This window comes from Danio rerio, chromosome 7 (genome assembly GCF_052040795.2).
Source record: "Danio rerio strain M-AB ecotype USA chromosome 7, GRCz13ab, whole genome shotgun sequence".
NCBI lineage: Eukaryota > Metazoa > Chordata > Actinopteri > Cypriniformes > Danionidae > Danio > Danio rerio.
The window spans coordinates 7,246,343-7,270,000 of record NC_141027.1 but is presented as its reverse complement, the minus strand read 5'-3'; the positions used below and the strand labels follow the sequence as shown (position 1 = coordinate 7,270,000).

At 38.1% G+C, this 23,658-nt stretch overlaps 3 protein-coding genes across 6 annotated transcripts in view; 1 reads left to right on the top strand and 2 right to left on the bottom strand.

Moving 5' to 3' along the window:
- actn3b (actinin alpha 3b) overlaps nucleotides 1-23,658 on the bottom strand; it is a 701,279-nt gene that overhangs the window by 378,162 nt on the left and 299,459 nt on the right. The window lies entirely within an intron of this gene.
- The window catches only part of rin1b (Ras and Rab interactor 1b), a 226,796-nt gene that overhangs the window by 7,605 nt on the left and 195,533 nt on the right, over nucleotides 1-23,658 (bottom strand). For all 3 annotated transcript variants that reach the window (XR_015495170.1, XM_087260272.1, XM_087260273.1), the window contains 2 exons: nucleotides 16,128-16,433; nucleotides 8,334-8,465 (listed from right to left, as the gene is read on the bottom strand). Coding sequence is in view for 2 of the 3 variants with exons in the window: in XM_087260272.1 (XP_087116398.1) it covers nucleotides 8,334-8,465; nucleotides 16,128-16,433 (438 nt within the window). In the remaining variant the exon portion in view is untranslated. The remainder of the gene's footprint in view (nucleotides 1-8,333; nucleotides 8,466-16,127; nucleotides 16,434-23,658) is intronic.
- The window catches only part of pfdn2 (prefoldin subunit 2), a 207,239-nt gene that overhangs the window by 136,812 nt on the left and 46,769 nt on the right, over nucleotides 1-23,658 (top strand). The window lies entirely within an intron of this gene.

Below are 23,658 nucleotides of genomic sequence, written 5' to 3'. Positions count from 1 at the left end.
CAATTGCCTCTCTGAATATCACACTAACTGTACCCAAAAAAAAAAAAAAAAAAATAAATAAATTATAATACTACTAATACTTTCCTTCTTAGACTTTACAGACCTGAAACTTGCCTATAGCACTTGTTCATTGTTGCTCTTATAGTTGTGTAAATTGCTTCCTTGTCCTCATTTGTAAGTCTCTTTGGAGAAAAGCGTCTGCTAAATGACTAAATGTAAATGTAAATGTTTTCAGTTTATTCACGACAATTTGCATTTTTATAATATATTAGTATTATTATTATTATTATTATTATCATCATCAGTATTATTTATTGTATGTATATTTATTTTTGTTTGAATAAAAACAAGTTTGGATTTGGCCACCTGTCTGGTTTTGCAGAAGTATGCGTCACTATATGGGGCAGAACAGAACGTGTGTTTGGATGTAACTCAGTTTTTTTGACCACAGTTTATTATTATTGTTCATTTATTTGTTTGCTGGAAATTAGAACTGAATTTAGAAATAGTTTTGACACAAATCTCTGCACTTAATAAATGGAATTAAATATGTCGGTTAATGGACGTCTTCAGTGGAGTGTGTACAACACCATTTCCTTACTCCACTAAAGTAAAGGAGTAAAGAGTAAAAGTAAAGTAAAAAGAAGTAAAGAGGCTGAATGGAGGAGGCTCGTTCTTTAACCTCGCGCTGCAGATGCTCTGTTTAACTGTTTTCTTGCTAGTAAAGTGTTCAGCTTTTCCACTTACAAAGTCCGCCATGTAAATAGCAAATGTGCCATGGCACCATGCAACTGAAGCTTAAAAGGAATGGGAGATGATTTTGTACCATGCGCTTTAGACTTTACACCTAGATCATTAAAATAGAGCCCACTATTGGTCAGTTTCCACTGAGTGCTACGGTACGGTTCGATTTGGTACGCTTAAATGGCCTTTTCCACTGTTAAAAGGCGCACTGAACTGAACCGTACCGTTTTTAAAGGGTACCAAACGTGAGAAAGGGTACCAAAGGCGGAACTAGACGCACAGCTAAACGCTATTGGTTTACAGAGATACTTCATTGGCTTACGCAACAAACCACAATGAAAACAAAAAAACCTGCAAAATACACAGCCGAGAGATTACAGCAGAATTACATATGCATATAATAATGAGCCATGGTCGACCCCGGCTCAAACAAACTGTCTTGATGAACAGCCACAAAGCCAAAAAGAAGAGCAGATTTACCCTGTGCTCCGTAGTTTTTTACGAGCCAGACTTAAGCACAAGCGGTTTAGCTTTCATCCTTGCACTCGCTGCGCGTCTATATCTGAAATAACAAACTTCTTGAGCTGATGATAATAACGTGCGCTTGATTATTGACGTGCTTTTAAAACCCCATCCTGTCAGAAACGGACAAACGCGAGAGTAAAGCGCGAACAAGCAAAGGAGAAACCTTTCAAAGGAGAAAACTGCCATGTTTAACTATTATCATTGGACTATTATGAACTTAGAATGATGAAATTGCTCTTTAACAGAGGCTACACATGCTGCTGAAGATTAAAGACACAGATGAGAGGTGTGCACTGACTGTAGGCTATATGTTGCATTGTTTTTGAACCCAAATAAGGACTAAATGTCTGCTGTGTGCAGTTTTTCTGTATAGTTGGTATTATATCGGAGACTGTAAGGGTCTGTATGTGTTCATATATATTGCATTTATTTATTTATTTTATATAATTACCGACATTACAGTAGGCTTTTTTTGCAATAATTGATGCAGTTATAATCAAATCATGTTCATAGAAAAGTTAGTAATAAACATTTATACAGAAGTATTTATGTGTGTAAAGCGTCTGTTTGGTGAGAAGAGCTTCTCGTATGATTTGTGAGCGACCCGTACAGCTTTACTGTAGACATTTTCTCAAGCAAAAATGATGTTGACTAAAACTTTTTTGTCATACACCACGCCCACCAAAAGGGTACCCTTGGTAGTGGAAACGCAAGCCTGATAAAGGTGACCTGTACTGACCCCAACCATACCGTACTGTACCAGTCAGTGGAAACAAGCCATATGTCTGTGGTTGTGTAGAGACAAACTGTAAATGCTGAAATTTTGAATACGTGAAATCTGGAATATTTGAATGCGTTGCTCTGCTTGCTCCTCGTGCGCGTCACACGCTGCCCGCCTCCTTTTAAAATAACGAACTTGAACACGCAAAAGCCCCTATATTTTCAGAAGATACCTTCACTCCCAATTCTGCACAATAATCCAATTTAGCCTGTTTAGGCAGAGTTGGGCCGCTGTTTTTTGGGCGCCTCCTTGGTAAGGAGTTTTGTCATAAAATGCTGTCTATTCAAGAGCTTGAACAAGTTGCTGGTCGAGTTAACAGCAAATTTTCATTAGAGACTGGACATAGATTGACTTTAGAGCTGCACAATTAATCGTTAAAAGATCGCGATCTCGATTCGACCCCCTAGGCGATCTTAATCCAGCATTTCTACGATTCTGTCAATCATATTTTCAAGTTCAGGAGAGAAGAAAAGGCGGCTGCGCGAGACTTTTCACTGTTTCACACACGTTGCTCAGTGACATTGACACCTCCAAATGATGTAGAACGAGTCACATAATGTATTTATAAGGTATAATTCACCTAAAAATGTCATTTTTGTCTTAATATGATGTTTTTGCGGCCGGGAAATCACATGTGACATGAGCTGCAGACAGTGAGCTGTTATCACAGGGCGCGCGCGCTCTATTTAATGATAGACGCGCGCGTGTCTACTTTAGTGAACAGAACCTGCATATGTTGCGAGTAACAGGTTGTAAATAATATTCAGTTGTTGTACAGTAGTATTATTTACAGTTGTAAATAATATTCAGTTTGTGGCACAGAATGATCGTTTGGGAGCCGCGTGCGTAGTATGAACAAGCACTTAGCAGTCAGAATGAAACCGAAAGTGTGCACTTCATTTAAATGATCATATCGCATTTTAGAGTTATGATTGCGACAAGCATTTGATATGTTTTTTCTTTCATAGTGAACACACAGTTGTGCATGAAAATAAATGTTTACATTGTCAGTATAACTACTCTAGCCTATATATTGTTGAATATAATCTGATAATGGCAAATGTCTGATTTTACCAGTGAATAAAATGGTCTAATATGACAGATTGCAAGCATATATCTCAAACATAATAATTCAACATCACAATTATTATAAGTAGAATAGAATTATTTATAGAAACCAGTAGACCTACACATAATATTATTATTGATGTTGTGCCACATGTTTATTTTTACCATACCTTTATTTTACATCTACAGAATCGTGAGAAAATCGTGATCTTTATTTTAAGCAAATAAATCACGATTCTCATTTAAGCCAGAATCGTGCAGCTCTAATTGACTTTCACAGTAATAGTTTGGTTTTTACGCTCAATGAAATCAAAGTAATGTCTGTATTTCCTCTTGAAGAAGCAGCCACTCTCGACAGCAGCCATTTCAGCAATATTCCAGCTGGTGTTCTCCAGAAATTTAAAAGCGAATGCTCATTAATTTACATTGCAGTGGGAAAATGTGATTTAAAAAGTAAATATTGTTTTCAAAAAACTATATTTGTAACGTAAGTAATGTAAGAGTTTAGTAACTGTAATCAAATTACACAAATTTAAAATATAATTGGTTACATTACTGCATTCCCCCAAAATGTAATGAGAATAGTTATAAGCTACAGTGGAACGCGTTACCACCAACTCCGCCCATTAGCATAAACAGCCCTGAGTGAGAAGCAGCTACTATACAGCCTGATCTCACGAGAAAACGTAAGTATTTCACGTTTTGCCAGTTTAGTGGCTAATTCGTATGAATTCGTACGAGTTCAGTCGTACGAAATTGTGCGATTTTAAAAAGGAGGCGTGGCACCTAACCCACCCCTAAACCCAACCGTCATTAGGGGATGAGCAAATCGAACTAAAATGTACGAATTAGATCGTACGAATTAGCCACTAAATGAAAAAGTTACGAATTGCCGTGAGATTGTGTTGTACTATACTGACATACAGGTGCTTGTAGCTACGCCCTCTTTTGTAAAGAGCACAATCTCATTTGAATTTAAAGAGACAGTCACCAAAATGGCACAATTTTGATCAAAGCTTAAAAGGGTCAGTTTCATAGAGCTATAAACATTATTTATTGATTATAATGAGCTGAAACATCACACACATACACACTAGGGACTTATTTTACATCTTGTAAAATGGGGTCTCCTTTAAAGCATAAGAATTCAAAAATGCAAAACCTGCTAAAGGCAGTTTCCTATATTATCCTACAGTATGTGTGTGTGGACTGTTCATCCAGCGCTCCGCATTTAAAGTTAAACACGATGCTAGAATCGATATAAATAATGCTTCAACTTTCGAGTTCATTGAAAAATACTGTATATGAGTGGCTTTAGAGTGTAGGTAGATCAGCTCGATTACATAATTCATAACACTTCACGGCAGTGTGTGCGTGTGTGGGGTTGCTGCCAGGTTGCCATGGCAACAGTAACTTCAGCTTGCCGTTGCTCACTTCAGGTAGTTTTGTTCTTCGCTGGGAATTTGGCGATTGAGGATGATGATGATAAATGATAAATGAAGTGGAAAAACACCCACTCACTGAGGCGCAGAGCTCATGGTAGGTCTGTCTAGAAAGATTTATACATTCACGATATTCTCTTGCGCTTTAGACTCTGTGATGAACACAGTGACAAGTTATTAAATGAAACCGATTAAGATTTTGTTTGTAAATTAATGCACTTTAATGCTATTATAATGTTATTTATTACAATATATGCAGCTGAAGTCAGAATTATTCGCCCTTCTGAATATTTTTTTTCCCCAATTTCTGTTTAACGGAGAGAAGATTTTTACAACACATTTCTAATCATATTAGTTTTAATACTTCATTTCTAATAACTGATTTATTTTATCTTTGCTATAATGACAGCACATAATATTATGTCAGAACGCATTTTTGCTAATTTAAGGACGGGAAAATGCGCTTTGTGCCAAGGCGCATGGGCTAAAAGGGTTGAGTTTATTTTCTGAATGAATTATAGTTGTGTTTTGAGAATAAACCAATTAGAGTCTCATCTCCCATTCCCTTTAAGAGTCAGCTGCGTCGCGCCAAGAGCGCATTCGCTATTTACAGGACGCAAAGTAAGTCTAAGTGGAAAAAATGAGCATTTCACAAGCAAACAGTTCACAGAATTTTAACAGAAAACTGTTAAACAGAGCATCTACTGCGTGAGAATGAGAGATAATGGATCATTTCACTTTCGCTCTTGGATAGAGAAACCTTTACGCACAGACATCAATTAGCCTATAAATAATTTATTGCGTTTGTTAAGCGCAAATATTCGTTTCAAATCTATTTCTAAATTCAGTTCTAATTTCCAGCAAACGAATAAATGAACAATAATAACAAAATGTGCTCAAAAACCTGAGTTATATCCTAAAACACATGCTGTGCCCCATATGGTCTAAAACCTGACAGGTGGGCAAATCTAAGCTTGTTTTCAATATAACAAATATAAATATGGATATAATAAATAATACTGCTAATAATAATAACATTATATAAAAGCAAATAGTTATGAATGAACTGAAAAAGCCTCCCGAGATGAAGAAGACATAAAAGCAGTGGTTTTTCATATTTATGTAGGCTAGAAAATAATATGTTTTGTAATATTTTAATCCTTTATATTTATATCCTATATCTATTCTTATTATATCCTATATATATCCTAAATATTTAAATTTTTTCATATGTAAAGATATTTGCCTATTGCTCTCTTGTGCGTATTAAGCAGTGCGTAAGCGAGGCACAACTCTGCGCCGGAGTTTAGACTAAAACTAACCCGGTCTAATGAAAAATCTATTATAGATTCTCAAAATAGCAACGCGCCAGCAGTCCGCCTCAGAACGCCTTCCTTTTTAGACCAGAATGCCTATGGGCGCACAAATGAGCGCTAATGCTTTTGCTATTTAAACAGCGTAGCGCAACGCCTCAAAACCACTCTTGCGCCAAGCTGAAACTACCAAAAGACTACTGCGCCGCGTCTTGCGCCACACTGCACCGGGTGTATGATACGGCCCGATATTTTTCCAATAGTATCTGGATGCAGTTTTTATGATGCAAGCTGAGATTGCATCACTCAGCGATAGAATGTCAGACACAATGCACTCAAATGGAGCAAGTGACGTCACGATGAGGGGTTGGGTTAGGGGTGGGGTTAGGTGAGGCCATTAAAAAGCATTAGATGCAGCTCAGATTGCATTGCACCAGGTCTGCATCCAGACCCCTCTCTATTTTTCAAGACACTAGTGTTCAGCTTAAATTGACATTTAAAGGCTTAATTAGGGGATAGGCAAGTTAGGGTAATTAGGCAAGTTATTGAATAACTGGTTTGTTCGGTAGACTATCCAAAAAATACATATTCTTAAGAGGGCTAATACACTCTCTCACAAAAGTCTTTTCGCTTATCCATGTTTTAGAAATAACTTGACTTCTAGTTGATATTTTGGTTTCAGGAGAGGCTTTTATAAAAAGGCAATTGCCTTTAGATTATTTGTATTATCCTATTTGAACTTAATAAAGTATGATCATGCCTTGATTATTAATGATTTGATTAGGACAGTAAGGTCTGACTCTGCTTAGACTAAAGTCTTGTCACTGAACAGAAATAATGTCCAGTATAGAATATAAAGTCCTGCATGAGCTTGGAGGACTGCATCCATAAATCTCTGCAATGACTCAAATCACTGATTAATAAAGTCATCTGGAATGGCAAAGACAGCAGGACTCGCAGAGTTCATCAAGAGTCTTTGGATTCATCTTCAATGCCTCCTCCTTCATCTTACCCCAGACATGCTCAATAATGTTCATGTCTGGTGACTGGGCTGGCCAATAGCACCTTGACCTTCTTTGCTTTCAGGAGCTTTGATGATGAGGCTGAAGTATGAGAAGGAGCACTATCCTGCTGGAGTATTTGCCCTCTCCTGTGGTTTGTTATGTAATGGGCAGCACAAATGTCTTGATACCTCAGGCTGTTGATGTTGCCATCCACTCTGCAGATCTCTCGCACGCCCCCATACTGAAAGTAACCCCAAACCATGATTTCTCCTTCACCAAACTTGACTGATTTCTGTGAGAATCTTGGGATCCAGTAGGTCTTCTGCAGTATGTGTGATGATTGGGATGTAGATCAACAGATGATTCATCCGAAAAATCGACCTTCTAACACTTTTCTAAATGATCAGCTAGAAGTCAACTTATTATTTCTTGTTCTTACAGCTGGTATCAATGACAAGACTTTTATTAGGTAGCTTACTATTGACCTTAAAATGATATTTAAAAATATATTTAAAACAGCTTTTATTCTAGCCGAAATAAAACAAATAAGACTTTATCTCCAGCAGAAAGAATATTATAGGAAATACTGTGAAAAATTCTTGCTCTTTTAAACATCATTTGAGAAATATTTGAAAAAGAAACAAAACTGAAATCATTTTAACTGTACAATATATAGTTTAGAGGTGCTACGATGGCACAGTGGGTAGCACGATCGCCTCACAGCATGTTTGCATGTTCGTCCCATGTTGGCGTGGGTTTCCTCCGGGTGCTCCAGTTTCCCCCACAGTCCAAAGACATGCGCTATGTGAATGTGTGTATGTGTGTGAAGTACTAAGTTGTGGCTGAAAGCGCATCCACTTTGTAAAACATATGCTGGAATAGTTGGCGGTTCATTCCACTGTGGCGACCTCTATAATATATTATGATCATAGTTTCAACGTACATTTCGAAAATTTGATGATGTTTTCCCTGAAAAATCCATGTTTATGTTTTAAAAACAGAATAAAAATCAGCCAATAGGCCGCATTAAGCAATCCTGTTTCTGTTTGAATTTAAAGAGACAGCCCCCAAAATTAAATTCTGCATTGTTTCAACAGTTTATAGGTTTATCTCTTCTGCTGAACACAAAAGAAGATATTTTGAAGAATGCTGAAAACCTGTAACCATTGACTTCCTTTGCATTTATGTGAATGGTTACAGATTTTCAGCTTTCTTCAAGATATTGTCTTTTATGTTCAACAGAAAAAAGCAGCCCATGAAGGTTTGTAACCACTTGAGGGAGAGCAAATAGCAAGTAAATGCTCATTTTTGGGTGAACTACCCCTTTAAGCAGATATGATGTACTTTTTAAATCTACAAAATAAAAGACATCAAGTTATATTGTAAAGCTTATCTTAAGACTAGGGTTTTAACCAAAGTCTGTATGGTTTTGTTTCTAAGCTGGATCCTCCTGTACCTTCTCCTGTCAGCCATGACGGCTCAAGCAGCTCCATCATGTACTCCGTCTCCAGCAGCAGTTGCGGGATATTACACTGAATAAGCACGTAGGAAAGTGCTGGTAGAAAGTCGTCAGATCCCACATCCTGACCTGCAGAGAAGAAACAATGTTATGTCATAAAACTTAAAGATACTGCATATTAGCCGCATTCACAAGATATTTGAGTTAACTGAACAAATATGCACACATATACACACACAAATATGTCATTAGTTTAAGAGCTTATGGAGATCAACTTGAATACCTAAATTTGAGACGCTTCATGAAAGTGGGAGGAGCTAATAGTTTTATTTTGCGAAATTTGTTTATTGTAACTTTGATTGGTGGAATGTTCTGTACGGCATTATGGGTAATGTAGTTTTTTTTTTGCACAGATTCCACTGTAAAACATGATTATTTACAAAATAATGCTGCATATACAAAATATTTTAGCTAACTGAACAGATATATGAATATATATGTAGTTTGAGGGCTTAGGGAGATTGATTTGACAGTACATGTGTGATGCTCTATGGAAGTGGGAGGAGCTAAGTATTTATTTTCTGTGCAGTTTTGCATTCTGTGACTGAATGATGGAATTGGCTGCACAGCATTATGGGTAATGTAGTTTTTCCTGTGCAAACTGCACTGTTTAACATGATTATTTACAAAATATGCTAAATTAATGCTGCATACACAAAATATTCGAGTTAACTGAACAAATATCCGCATATACATACACATTTAATTAGATTGAGAACTTGAGTTCAGCTTACTACTTAATTTGTGAAGCTTCATGGAAGTGGGAGGAGCTAATATATAGGAGCTATATTCATTTTGAGCAGTTTGCTTATTCTATATCCCCCTGCAGCCCAAGAGAGGTTACTCACTGAAGCTAAGGAGGGCTGAGCCTGGTCAGAACCTGGATGGGAGGCCACATGGGAAAACTAGGTTGCTGTTGGAAGTGGTGTAAGTGAGGCCAGCAGGGGGCGCTCAACCTGTGGTCTGTGTGAGTTCTAATGCCCCAGTAAAAGTGTAGGGGACACTATACTGTCAGTGAGCGCCGTCTTTTGAATGAGATGCTTAACCGAGGTCCTGACTTTCTGTGGTCATTAAAATTCATGGCACTTCTCGTAAAGAGTAGGGTGTAACCCCGGTGTCCTGGCCAAATTCTCTCCATTGGCCCTTACCGATCATGGCCTCCCAATCATCCCCATCCACCGAACTGGCTATATCACTTTGTCCACTTCACCTATAGCTCGTGTGCAGTGAGCGCACTGGCGCCATTGTCCAGTGGCTGGCGTTGCATCGTCCAAGTGGATGCTGCACACTGGTGGAGGTGTGGAGAGACCCCCCTTATGATTGTGAAGCGCTTTAGGTGTATGGCCATACACAATAAATACGCTATACAAGCACACATTAGTTACTTACTTACTTACTCGTGACTCCGATTGGTGGAATTTTATGCACTGCATTATGGGTAATGTAGTTTTTAATACACAAATTGTACTGTGAAACATGATTATTTACAAAATGGATTAAAATAATAATGCAATAATTATCTATTTATCTATCTATTTATCTATTTATCTATCTATCTATCTATCTATCTATCTATCTATCTATCTGTCTGTCTGTCTGTCTGTCTGTCTGTCTGTCTGTCTGTCTGTCTGTCTATCTATCTATCTATCTATCTATCTATCTATATGTCTATCTATCTATCCATCCATCCATCCATCCATCCATCCATCCATCCATCCATCCATCCATCCATCCATCCATCCATCCATCCATCCATCCATCCATCCATCCATCCATCCATCTATCTATCTATCTATCTATCTATCTATCTATCTATCTATCTATCTATCCGTCCATCCGTCCGTCCGTCCGTCCATCCATCCGTCTATCCGTCTGTCTGTCTATCTATCTATCTATCTATCTATCTATCTATCTATCTATCTATCTATCTATCTATCTATCTATCTATCTATCTATCTATCTATCTATCTATCTATCTATCTATCTATCTATCTATCTATCAGTCCGTCCGTCCGTCCGTCCATCCATCCATCCATCCATCCATCCGTCTATCTGTCTGTCTGTCTGTCTGTCTGTCTGTCTGTCTGTCTGTCTACCAATCTGTCTGTCTGTCCGTCCGTCCGTCCGTCCGTCCGTCCGTCCGTCCGTCCGTCCGTCCATCTATCTATCTATCTATCTATCTATCTATCTATCTATCTATCTATCTATCTATCTATCTATCTATCTATCTATCTATCTATCTATCTATCTATCTATCTATCTATCTATCTATCTATATGTCTGTCTGTCTGTCTGTCTGTCTGTCTGTCTATCTATCTATCTATCTATCTATCTATCTATCTATCTATCTATCTATCTATCTATCTATCTATCTATCTATCTATCTATCTATCTATCTATCTATCTATCTATCTATCTATCTATATATATATATATCTGTCTGTCTGTCTGTCTGTCTGTCTATCTATCTATCTATCTATCTATAGTCTGAGAGCTTACAGTGGATCAATTTGACTGAAAATATGTGATGCTCTATGGAGGTGGGAGGACGTAAAACATTCATTTTGAATGGTTTGCTTATTGTGCCTCTCTGATTGGTGGAATTGTATGTACTGCATTATGGGTAATGTAGTTTTTCTGCACAAATGGCACTGTGAAACATGATTCTGTATATATACTTAGTTTAAGAGCTTAGGGAGATCAATTTGACTGAAAACATGTGAAGCTCTATGGAAGTGGGAGGAGCTAAATATTTATTTTTGTGCAGTTTACTTGCTATGACTCTCTGATTGGTGGAATTGTCAGTAGAGCATTATGGGTAATGTAGTACTTTATGCACAAATTCATCTGTGAAACATGATTATTTACAAAAGATGTTGAAATAACGCAATCTTTAGCAGTTTTAGCAGCTTTAGCTTTAGCTTTTGTTAGTCATTGCTTTAGCAGTAAATAAAGCAATGACTAACAACTTCGGACAGAGCCGATTACACAAGTTTCACAGGGATACTAAACCACCAGGGGGCACCTGTGCCTGTACCTGTGTGATTTGCTTTGCGACTTTTCTATTAAGAATGTGAAACAATATTGTATCTGTGTTATGTATTTGTGTTATTTGTGCTCTGTTTGTGTGTTGTGTTTGTGTTGTGTCTCCTCTCCCTCTCTCTCTCTTCTCGCATATCTGCTTTCATTATTCTCAGGTTGTGTTCATTGGTCTATTCAGCTGTCAGTCATTTCCTCCCCGCTTACGTGACATCCCATAAGCAAAGACCACCCGTCATAAAAGCGCGCGCCAGACCACTCACTAGCCCCTTGACTTCTCTTTCACTTGACTTTTTTCCCCGCTCGTTTCTGTTTGTGTAATTGCGTCGTTTTTAGAACTAACCCCGTCTAACTGTGTATTTTGTGTTCACGTTATCCGTCCGTTATCCATATCCATTTTCTCCATTTACGTTGTTTACCAGGCTTGGACGAAGCGGACATGTAAGAAGGTCACGTGACATACATTTTGCAACACTTAGGACTACTCTGCTGTATAGTACATTAGGTTAGGGGCGAGCGCCTCCCCTTGTACTTTTTGGATAGATAGAAAGAGTAGACAGTCAGGACTCGGAAGACTCTTTGCGTGTTAATTATACTGTTTTTACATAGTTAGTTAGCTAGATGCTTCTGGGAAGTTAGATTTAGTTTGGGTTTTGTTCTTTTTGTTTCTTTAGCGCCACCCGTCTCCGTCTTTATTTGTCTCAATGTTGTATATATTGTAAATAGTATATTTTTGCTTTACTTACTTTTTATTTATTTATTTATTATTTATTATTATTATTTTTTATTGAGTTTAACAAGACAATACATCATAGTATACAATACAACAAAGGAAAAATTACAGAGTGTCTTATTTTCCCACTCTCCCCTTGAAATAAAATAAATTAAAATGTATGAATTCTAAACAAACATATCCTCTAAAAGAAATAATAATAAATTAAAAATAAAATACAAGAATTAAAAGAAATTGTTAAACAATATAATAGTAAATGAGCAAGTTCACGATAAAAGCAAAAAATAAAAATAAAATAAAAAAATAAATAAATAAATAAAATTATAATAATAACAATTGAAAAAAAAGTAATTGAAAGTTCACATTAAGGAGTCAATATTTCCTCTTTCCAATTAATTACTGCTTATTAGATCTCATATCGACTAAACAAGGTAAGCCTTTGATATAGTCTAAAACAGGGTTACAGGTCTTGTAAAAAGATTTGAGAGATCCTGCAAGTAAACATCCTAATTTTTCAAGTTTTATGTAACTAAAAATTTCTCGGATCCACATGTCATGTGATGGAGGAATCACCTGTTTCCATTTGATAAGAATGGCTCGTCTAGCTAGAAGAGTAGAAAAAGCAATAACTTGGCGAGATGCAACAGTCAGGTCAACTCTTTCTGAAATACCAAAAAGGGCTGTCAAGGGGTTAGGGTCAAGATTTATGCTATTAGATTTATTAAGTGTGTCAAAAACACTGGCACAAAATTTTTTTGATTGAGGGCAACTCCAGAACATATGAAGATGGTTGGCCGGGACTGCTTACAACGATGACAGGCATCACTTCTATCAGGGAAAAATTTGGCTAATTTGGCATTGGTTAAATGAGCTCTATTTATTTGTTTGCTCTACACTACACTCGTAGACAGCGCTAAAGTCCCGCATCTTCATGTAATAACACTGTCTTGACTAGTGCGGTTGAATGACATTTGTCCTGGGAGCACTGTACCAATGTGGCGGCGCTATTGACGCATACTCAGGGTCCCTATGCGATATCTAGTGTATATATCACAAATTGAGGAGCGGGGAAAGGAGGCGGGGTGGAGCGACAACGCTGGGAATCCTACACAAACTGAGGAGCGATCACAAACCGAAAGTGGAAAGAGCGTCAAAGTAGCCAGAAGTCATTCATTTTTAACGAGAACCGGCGGCGAGAACCAGCGGCGCGTCTTCATTGGCTATGACGCGATTCGGCAGCAAGCAATCAGAATGAAGAAGTCCACATGGCCTAATGCAGTACCTTACACTGCATTAGGCCATGTCTGGTGCATATGGAAGGAGAGTGGACCATCTTTAAAATATTTTCCCATTGTTCTTCCGTAATATCAACACCAAGGTCATTTTCCCAAGATTCTTTGAGAGAAACTATAGGATTTTCATTCAGTGTACTGATTAAATTATGAATTGCTGATATTAAATGTTTCTGACCCCTTTTTATTTTTGATTAATTCATTGTTTATGTTCACTTTTGGGAATTGTAATTAAAAACACATATTTTTGGTATTACTTTGGTTGTCTTTTGCCAGTGGCGTAGCGGACGGGCCTGCAGGGCACGCACCGCGTGGGGGGCCCCGCGTGATTAGGGGGCCCCACGTAGTCCTGATTTTCAATAATTGAAAATCCTGGAACCGCAATAATTAAACTCTTGGGAACAACTGTGGTCGGAACCAAAGTTCACAGGTCTGTGTGCTCTGAACTCCTCTCAAGCGGTGGACTACTTCATTCTGATTGCTTGCTGCCGAACCGCGTCATAGCCAATGAAGACGCGCCGCTGGTTCTCGCCGCCGGTTCTCGTTAAAAATGAATGACTTCTGGCTACTTTGACGCTCTCGCCACTTTCGGTTTGTGATCGCTCCTCAGTTTGTGAAGGATTCCCAGCGTTGTCGCTCCACCCCGCCTCCTTTCCCCGCTCCTCAATTTGTGATATATACACTAGATATCGCATAGGGACCCTGAGTTATGCGTCAATAGCACCGCCACATTGGTACAGTGCTCCCAGGACAAATGCCATTCAACCGCACTAGTCAAGACAGTGTTATTACGTGAAGATGCGGGACTTTAGCGCTGTCTACGAGTGTAGTAACGAGCAAACAAATAAAACAAAGCACAAAGGCAGAACACTTCATAGGTAAGAGATTAAGTTTTTAATGTTTCTGTATGTTCTGAACTTTTGTGCTAATCAGGTAACGTTATTGATGATAACAGTCACTTACTGCATTAATCATAAGGCAAAGCAGCTCCAACTCGCACTAAATACTCGGCTTATGCTAGTTTTGTTGAATAAAATCAGCAAACTATGCAAAAAAATTTGACAACGAGATGCTGCGCTGCCAGAAACTTGTATTATTGTCGGCTAGTGAACGAGTCGTTCATAACGGAGATTCATTCACAAACGAATCGCTCCCTCCGTCAGTATGAGAAGTGAAAGCAGGAGAGGAGGAGTGTTTCAGAACACGGATTAGATCAAATTTAACAGGGAGGGTGAATAGTACATTTCTGTACACACAAACACAAGCTTTTTGTCAGGAATGCCTGTGCGTTCACTGATCCATCAATGTAGAAAAGTAGAAAAATTATAGTTTTTATAAAAAAAAAAAAATTGCATACTAACATCCAGGAAAACTCCCGATATATATGTATATGTGTATATCTCTGGCTCTGCCCCCCCCCCCCCCCCTCAACTGGGGGCCCCGTCGGTGATCCCTGCAGGGGGGCCTCCGCATTTTGCGCTACGCCATTGTCTTTTGCACTTATTTATAGTTTATATAAATATATTTTAATTACACAAATGTCAAACCCCACCATCCCCTAGACCAGGGGTCTCAAACTCGCGGCCCACGGGCCATTTGCGGCCCTCAGTGCAATATTTTTTGGCCCGCACCGACCGCTGTACTCTGACAGTGCTCCCCGCTCCGCTGATTCTATCCGTACACAGCGCGCTTGTCACTCAATGCGCGTTGTCGCGCGCGTTCTGATCAGCTGTGTTGTCGCGCGCGTACTCAAGAGCGGTGTTATCGCGCGCCTACTGAAGGGCGGGACCGAGGGTGTGTGGCGTCGCGGGGGCACTTTTGATCATTTTGGAAGGGCACTTTCTATGCAAGACTAAAAAGGGCATGTGCACTGCACAGGTTGAGCCCTATGTGTGCACATGCCTGCCCTGCATCTTATATATATTATCAGCCTGATCTCACGAATTAGATCGTACGAATTCATACGAATTAGCCACTAAATGAAAAAGTTACGAATTGCCGTGAGATTGTGTTGATATTATAGGTAGATACAGACTGGTACAGACTGATGTGACTGGAGTGGGGTGGGGGTGTTTTATTTATACATATATACGCCTTTTTTTAGGTGAGGGAATGGAAGTTTTGAGTTCCCCCACTTTTTTCCCTAGGACTTCAATAAAACAAAGTACAGGTCTAGACTTAATGATGATCATCTTCAAGCCATACTGAGGGTCTCAACTGCTTCCGCTCTGAAGCCAAATGGTTCAGATTTGTGAGAAGAAGCGCTGTCAAGTCTCTGGCAGCAAGAAGTAGGCAAAAGATGCCATGTTCAGAAGAACTGTTCATAATCTTCACTCAATGTTCTATTAATGTTCAGGACACTTCATGTTCAGAAGAAATAATTAAAACTGTTACTAATGACATTTGAGGACTTTTTTTTTGTGAAATCCCTTATGCGGCCCAGCCTCACCCAGACTTTGCCTCCTGCGGCCCCCAGGTAAATTGAGTTTGAGACCCCTGCCCTAGACTAACATCAGGGGTTTGTAACAATCTGTAACCCATTGCCCTATTTAGTCACCCTGTGTCTCACTAAAGTTGCCCAGAAAAACAGCTTAAAAAGTTGCCCAGTGTATCAACAGCATTACTCTCAAACGACATATAATGACTGTAATCTAAATGTTTCCTCACCCGGTTGAGTCCCCATGGCTTTGTACACACTCTTGCAGACCTGCAGCAGAAGCAGCACCTTGTCAATGGGCGAATGACTGCGTTGCATTAGCATGAGCTTAGCCTTGGCTCGCTCTACTCCGCGAACGTCCAGGACTCCCACTCGTATAGCTAGACGCTCCAGCGCCCCCTCCTGGTGGGCCAGCAGACTCTCTGTAACGCGCTGTAAGGAGCCGTCCCGAGTGTGGAGAGACACCAGCGTCTGCTGCAGCTGAACCTTCAGCGGCTTCAACACGCAGCCAAACAGAGCCTTTTCCAGGGCTAGATCTGTGGGTCACATGACAGGAAAAGACGTTTTATATTCTTAAAGGGTCACGAAACACCAAAACACATGTTTTGAGCTGTTGACAGTTGTATATGTGTCCCGCACTGCTAAAAACACTATTAGGACACCTATATTTCACTAAAAAGTGTAAATTGGTTGTTTTTGCGTTATTTCAAGCAAATTCGTACTTCCGGTTTGAAACGAATTTTTGAAGCTGCGTCACGGTCATGACATAATAGCCTGTATTCCAGCGTGCAGACTGGGCGTCTGTGCCAGAGTGTGTCTTATTACGTCTTACAGTGTGATGCATTAATGCATGAGTAAAGCTTGATTCAAACCAATCAGCACGCTCTATTGTGCAACTTCATTAATATTCATTACTATCACCGTGTTTTCAGGACAGAGACGCCACGTTGTGTTGGCAAAACAAGCGTGAAGTGTTGCTTTTATAGTTTGCTGCAGTTAAGTTTCGTTTTCATTTTCTCTCTGTGAGAGCGCAGCTGGAGTCACGTGTGGATTAACAGTGTACGCGACGCGCGACAACAGTAACTTACGTGTCTAAGGAGGATTATTGTTTACCTAAGAGCTGTTCTCATCTGCAAACGCTGAAATCTGGATTCGTTTGTAGTCTTCTCTTAATAAAGACGCGGCTCTAGTTGCTGGTGATTGTCCTGTCTCTACAGATTTGGTAAATGAGCGACCAGTGCTCTTTGTTTATTCAGTTTGTTCGTATCTAACAAACTATTGCACAGAGTGTAAACATGTTAGCACCACAACCAAACTTTAACCTCGTGTAGGGTTTTTACCGCATTTAGTGACCGGAATAACACGCGCGGCTTTCTGACACTACCTGTCGTGTGCATCTAAATTTCTGGGAAATGCTGAGGTTTTTTCTCTCTCATTAGCCGTGCGGTATCAAACATTGCATGAAAAATACACGCTTAGAGCAGCTCCTCGAATCAAATATCTTGTGTGTCGCGAGGGGCATGAATGAATTCCCTGAATGAAAGAGCCAAACTGCAGTTAAAGTTCACCATTTAATAATTTGGCAAATAATTCGACTACAGATGTCCATGTAGGTTAAACACCATCACTTTCTCCTGTATGTGTGTTTGTGTGTATTTTGACTCTGAAACTCGCGCGTGCCCAAATAGACACTCCCACACCATCCCACTTTTCTTCCTCCGACACTCCCCCCTAAACAGAGCTGGACACGCCCACTTTTCTGACTTTTTCCAAAGTAGAGGTGTGAAAACACCCTGCTGAAACGAGGGGGTTTCATGGCCCTTTAACAGGTGAGTGGGCTTGACAAACCACCTGTAGAAACACTATTTTCTCTCAAAATGAGGATTCATTTTATTGTAATGCAGAACAGAATTATGCTGCATGCCATCAAACACAATAAAAACTGTGACAAATAAATGAGAAACGCTGAATTTGGCAAGTGAATCTACTATTAATTTTCCTTCGGCTTAGCAGAATGAACCACCAACTATTCCAGCATATTTTTTTATGCAGCGAGAAATCCTCAAAGGAACCACTTGAGAGAGTAAATAGTGTGTAGATTTTCATTTTAGGGTGAACTGTCTCTTTAGGGATATCTACAAGCTTGTGTGCTCCAAAATATATCTCTAAGCTAGTGGGAAGATGTTTAGAAAAATGCTGGAAATGGGTTACCATTGACTTCTATTGTATTTGCTTTTTCCCATCACTTTTAAGGATATATGCAGTCTATAATCTAGTGTTCTCCATAATAAATATATATATTTAAGCTTTTGGGAAGATTTTTAGAAAAATGCTGGAAATGGGTAACCATTGACTTTCATTGTATCTGTTATTTATACTGTGGATGTCAATGGTTACATTCATTCCTTCATTTTCCTTCAGCTTAGTCCATTTATTCGCCAGGGGTCGCCACAGCAGAATGAACCGCCAACTTATCCAGCATACTGTATGTTTTACACAGTGAATGCCCTTCCAGCTGCATCCCAGTACTAAATAAAAATGTACACCCTATTTACTCTCTCAAGTGAGGGTCAAAAAGTTCCAAAAGAGTCAAAGTTCCTTTGAGGGTTTTTCGCAGCGTAAAACACACAGTATGCTGGAATAGTTGCCGGTTCATTCCGCTGTGGCGACCTCTAAAAATAGAGACGATAAGCCGAAGGAAAATTAATAAATGTTAAAAAATGTGTTGAAAAAATCTTTTCTCGGTTAAATTGGGAAACAAAATACTCAGGGAGGGCGATGCAGTGGGTAGCGCTCTCGCCTCACAGCAAGAAGGTCATTGGTTCGAGCCTCGGCTGGGTCAGATGGCATTCCCGTGTGAAGTTTGCATGTTCTCCCTGTGTTTGGCGTGGGTTTCCTCCAGGTGCTCTGGTTTTCCCCAGAGACTTGTGGTACAGGTAAGCTAAATTGTTCGTAGTGTATGTGTGTGTGAATGAGTATGTATAGATGCTTCCCAGTGATGGGTTGTGCCTGGAAGGGTATCCGCTGCGTAAAACATATGCTGGATAAGTTGGCGGTTCACTCAGCTGTGGCTACCCCAGATTAATAAAGGGACAAAGCCAAAGGAAAATATATGAATGAATGAAACCACTGACTTCCATTGTAAGAAAAACAAATACAGTGGAAGTCAATGGTTACCCATTTCCAGCATTTAAAAAAAAAATTCTCCCACTAACTTATAGATATATTTTAGAGCACACAAGCTTATAGATATCCTTAAAGGGACAGTTCACCCTAAAATAAAAAAATTACACCCTATTTACTCTTTCTCACGTGGTTTCTTTGAGGGTTTCTCCCTGTGTAAAACATACAGTATGCTAGAATAGTTGGTGGTTCATTCTGCTGTGGCGCCCTCTGAAATAGAGACTAAGCCGAAGGAAAATGAATGAATAAATTAATGTTTAGAAATGTGTTAAAAAAATCTCTCTCTGTTAAAAAGAAATTGGGAAACCAAATATTCAGGGGGTCTAATAATTCTTCAGTTGTTTATTATAGTGCAAAGGCTTCCTCTGTAGAAACGCAAGCACTTTTTCATGCTTTGTGTAAGCAGTCAGAATGCTTACAATGCTATGGCAGCAGGTAGAGCACAATACAGTAAGATATTATGACAGAATGCCTTCCTATACAGCGCAGAAGAGGAGAAAACATGGCACAGATGCCTACTCATGTTCGCCTAAATCTATTTGGAGGAAGCGTTTTTATCCTCTAGCTCTATTTAAACGCGATTATGTCCACGGTAGTGAACGCACAGCCACCGAGCAGCTCGGAGAACAAAATAAATAAGCAAATTAATGTTTGCACGGCAGAAGAAAGAGCCAGACATATTATAACTAAACAAGAAAATGTGTGCGCTGCGCCAAATCTCCTCCTTCTACTGTATCTGGTGCTGAAGCATGCGTGGGAATGTGCTGTGTGCTAATGATAAATGCAAAGTGGAAACTGCCAGTGCCTCCACCAACATCCGAAACAACATCCATCCCCGGGGACGTGGCCGGCTTTTTAGATTTCTTCCTTTGATTTGGAGGAGGTATCTCATCAATCTGCTCGTAATCACTGCTATAAAAGATTTGATGTTTTGGTTTGAGTGACGTGATGTTCTGTGGTATGACACAGAGCTACGGTTACTTAAACTTGTCTTAAAGGGGTAGTTCACACACAAATGATCGACTTACTCAAATTCACTGGTACAAATCTGGTTGAGTTAAAAATCTTCTGTTAAACAGATACTTCGAACAATGTTGGAAACCAGTAACCAGGGCTGGATTAACGTAAGGGCTAGGTGGGGCTGAAGCAGGGCCGACGGAAGAAGGAGGCCCTTGATTGGTTAAAGAATTAATCTGCGCTATGATGCAGGAAACGCCTCTTTGCGTTGTGCTTTCTCTCGTCGATAATGTGAAGTATTCCTTTCGGTTCGCTGCTGTTCAAAAACAGTGACGCCATTGCTAAACTGGGGCTCAGAGAAGCTGTAGCACAATTAGAATATTGAATAGCCCTGTTTTAGTCACCCATTAGGGTGATGAGATGTCCCAAATTACCTATCACTTTAAAGACATATCCATTATACAATCTAGTGTTCATTAAAATTAATCCATAAGATAGTGTAGAACTATGTAGAAAAATGCTGGAAACAGATAACTATTAGCTTCCACTGTATTTGTTTTTCTTTTATGGAAGTCAATGGTTACAGGTTTTCAGCGTTCTTCAATATATATATATATATATATATATATATATATATATATATATATATATATATATATATATATATATATATATATATATATATATATATATATATATATATATATATTTAAATTTATAGCAGGGCTCAATGATAAGGACTGCCCGATGGCCCGGGGCCAGCATGAGAGATGCTCGGGACAGTAGGCAGGACTGTTACTGGCCCGATTGGGCCAGTGCTGCCTTTTAACAGAAGTTTAATTTGCCTGCGACAGTGCAACTATTTATCAATTGCCAGCAAATACTGTCTTAATCGAGAAACCGTTTGTGCTTTTAAGCTTTTAAATGCCACCTTCTCTATAATGTCGTAAACACCATATTGGTTCCTCTTATCTGATTGGATGTTGTGAGCAGGTTACTTTTTTTCTGTAACTTGGTGGCAACCAGTACAGCGAAGAGACAGTAAAATGGCGGCAACATCAAGTTATGAGGCTAACGTCTTAGAGGCAGAAATTTATGTGGATACAACACAACGAAAAAAAGGAAGTGAGGTTTTGCACAGTTTGCCATCAGTTTGGCAAGTCAGCCACCTTTTGTTAAATCATTTAGAACGGCAATAAAACACCTGCAAATTTTCACACTCCATAACAATTTAAATTCTGTCATTATACATTTATTTACATTTTTTAAATATTTAAATTCACAGACGTTATTTTTAACACATTATTTAAAATGTGTGTTATTAACTTTTTTTTTTTTTTTTTTTGGTGGGGCCAGTGAAAATTCTGGCAGGGCAAGTGAAAATCTGAACTACTGGCCTGACCTAGCCAGTACCATTGCAGTAACCATTGACTTCCACTGTATTTGATTTTCCTATCACTTTAAGGATACATACAGAGTATAATCTAGTGTTTTCTAAAATATATAAATTTAAGTGTGAAGAAAAAAAATGCTGGAAATGGGTAACCATTGACTTCCATTGCATTTGTTTTTCCTAATATGGAAGTCAATGGTTAAGGGTTTACAGCTTTTTTTTTTTAAATATCTTCTTTAATGTTCAAGAAAAGAAAAATCCCTTTATGATATCTATAAGCTTGCATGCTCCAAAATAAATCTATAAGTTAGCTGGTATATATTATGAAAAATGATGGAAACTGGTAACCATTGACTTCCATTGTATTTGTTTTTCCTATCACTTTAAGAACATATCTATTATACAATCTAGTGTTCCTTAAAATATATCCATAAGATAGTGTAGAACTATGTAGAAAAATGCTGGAAACAGATAACTATTAGCTTCCATTGTATTTGTTTTTCCTATTATGGAAGTCAATGGTTACAGGTTTTCAGCGTTCTTCAAAATATATATATTTTTTATTTTTTAGTTTAAAAAAACTCATAAAGGTTTAGAACCTTTTGAGGAAGAGTAAATAGTGTAAACTTTTCCTTTTTTAGAGTGAACTATCCCTTTAAGAATATCTACAAGCTTGTGTGCTCCAAAATATATCTATAAATTAGTGGGAAGATATTTTGAAAAATGCTGGAAACGAGTAACCATTGACTTCCATTGTATTTGTTTTTCCTATCACTTTAAGGACATATCTATTATACAATCTAGTGTTCCTTTAAATATATCCATAAGATAGTGTAGAACTATGTAGAAAAATGCTGGAAACAGATAACTATTAGCTTCCATTGTATTTGTTTTTCCTAATATGGAAGTCAATGGTTAAAGGTTTTCAGTAATATTTTCTTTATCAACAGAAAACAAAACTCTTAAAGGTTTAGAAACACTTGAGGGAGAGTAAATAGTGTCTACTTTTTATTTTAGGATGAACTATCCCTTTATCTATCTAGAAGCTTGTGTAGTCCAAAATATATGTATAAATTAGTGGGAAGATATTTAGAAAAATGCCGAAAAAACGAGTAACCATTGACTTCCATTGTATTTGTTTCTCCTATAATAAGCACATATAAAGTGTACAATCTAGTGTTCTTTAAAGTAAATATATAAGCTAGTGTGAAGATAAATTGAAAAATGCTGGACACGAGTAACCATTGACTTCCATTGTATTTGTTTTTTTAATCACTTTAAGGATATATATAATATATAATCTAGTGTTCTCCAAAATATATAAATATAAGTGTGAAGATATTTTGAAAAAAAGCTGGAAATGGGTAACCATTGGCCTCCATTGTATTGTTTTTCTTACTATGGAAGTTAATGGTACAATCTAGTGTTCCTTAAAATATATCCAAAAGATACTGTGGAATTACTTAGAAAAAAACTCATAAAGGTTTAGAACCTCTTGAGGGAGAGTAAATAGTATGTACATTTTCTTTTTAGGGTGAACTATCCCTTTAGGGATATCTATAAGCTTGTGTGTGCCAAAATATATCTATAAGTTAGTAAGAAGAAGTTTTGGAAAATTCAATAAATGGGTAACCATTGACTTCCATTGACTTGTATTTGTTTTTCCTATCACTTTAAGGATATATACAGTAAACAATGTAGTGTTCTTCAATATATATATATATATATATATAAATATATTACCCATCAGCTAGTGTGAAGATATTTTGAAAAATGCTGGATACCACTTGAGAGACTAAATAGTTTGTACATTTTTATTTTAGGGTGAACCATACTTTTAAGTTAATCTACAAGCTTGTGTGCTCCAAAATAAATCTATAAATTAGTGGGAAGATATTTTAAAAAAATGCTGGAAACGGGTAACCATTGATTTCTATTATAATAGTTTTCCCAATATGGAAGCCAATGGCTACAAGTTTTCAGCTTTCTTCAAAATATCTTCTTTAATGTTCCACAGAAGTAGAAAAAAACTCAAAGGAACCACTTGAGAATGAGTAAATAGTGTATAGATTTTAATTTTAAGGTGAACTGTCCCTTTAAGGATATCTATAAGCTTGTGTGCTCTAAAATATATCTATAAAAAGGTGGGAAGGTATTTTGAAAAAATGCTTAAAACCTGTAACCATTGACTTCCATTGAATTTGTTTTAATGAGTCAATTAGTAAATA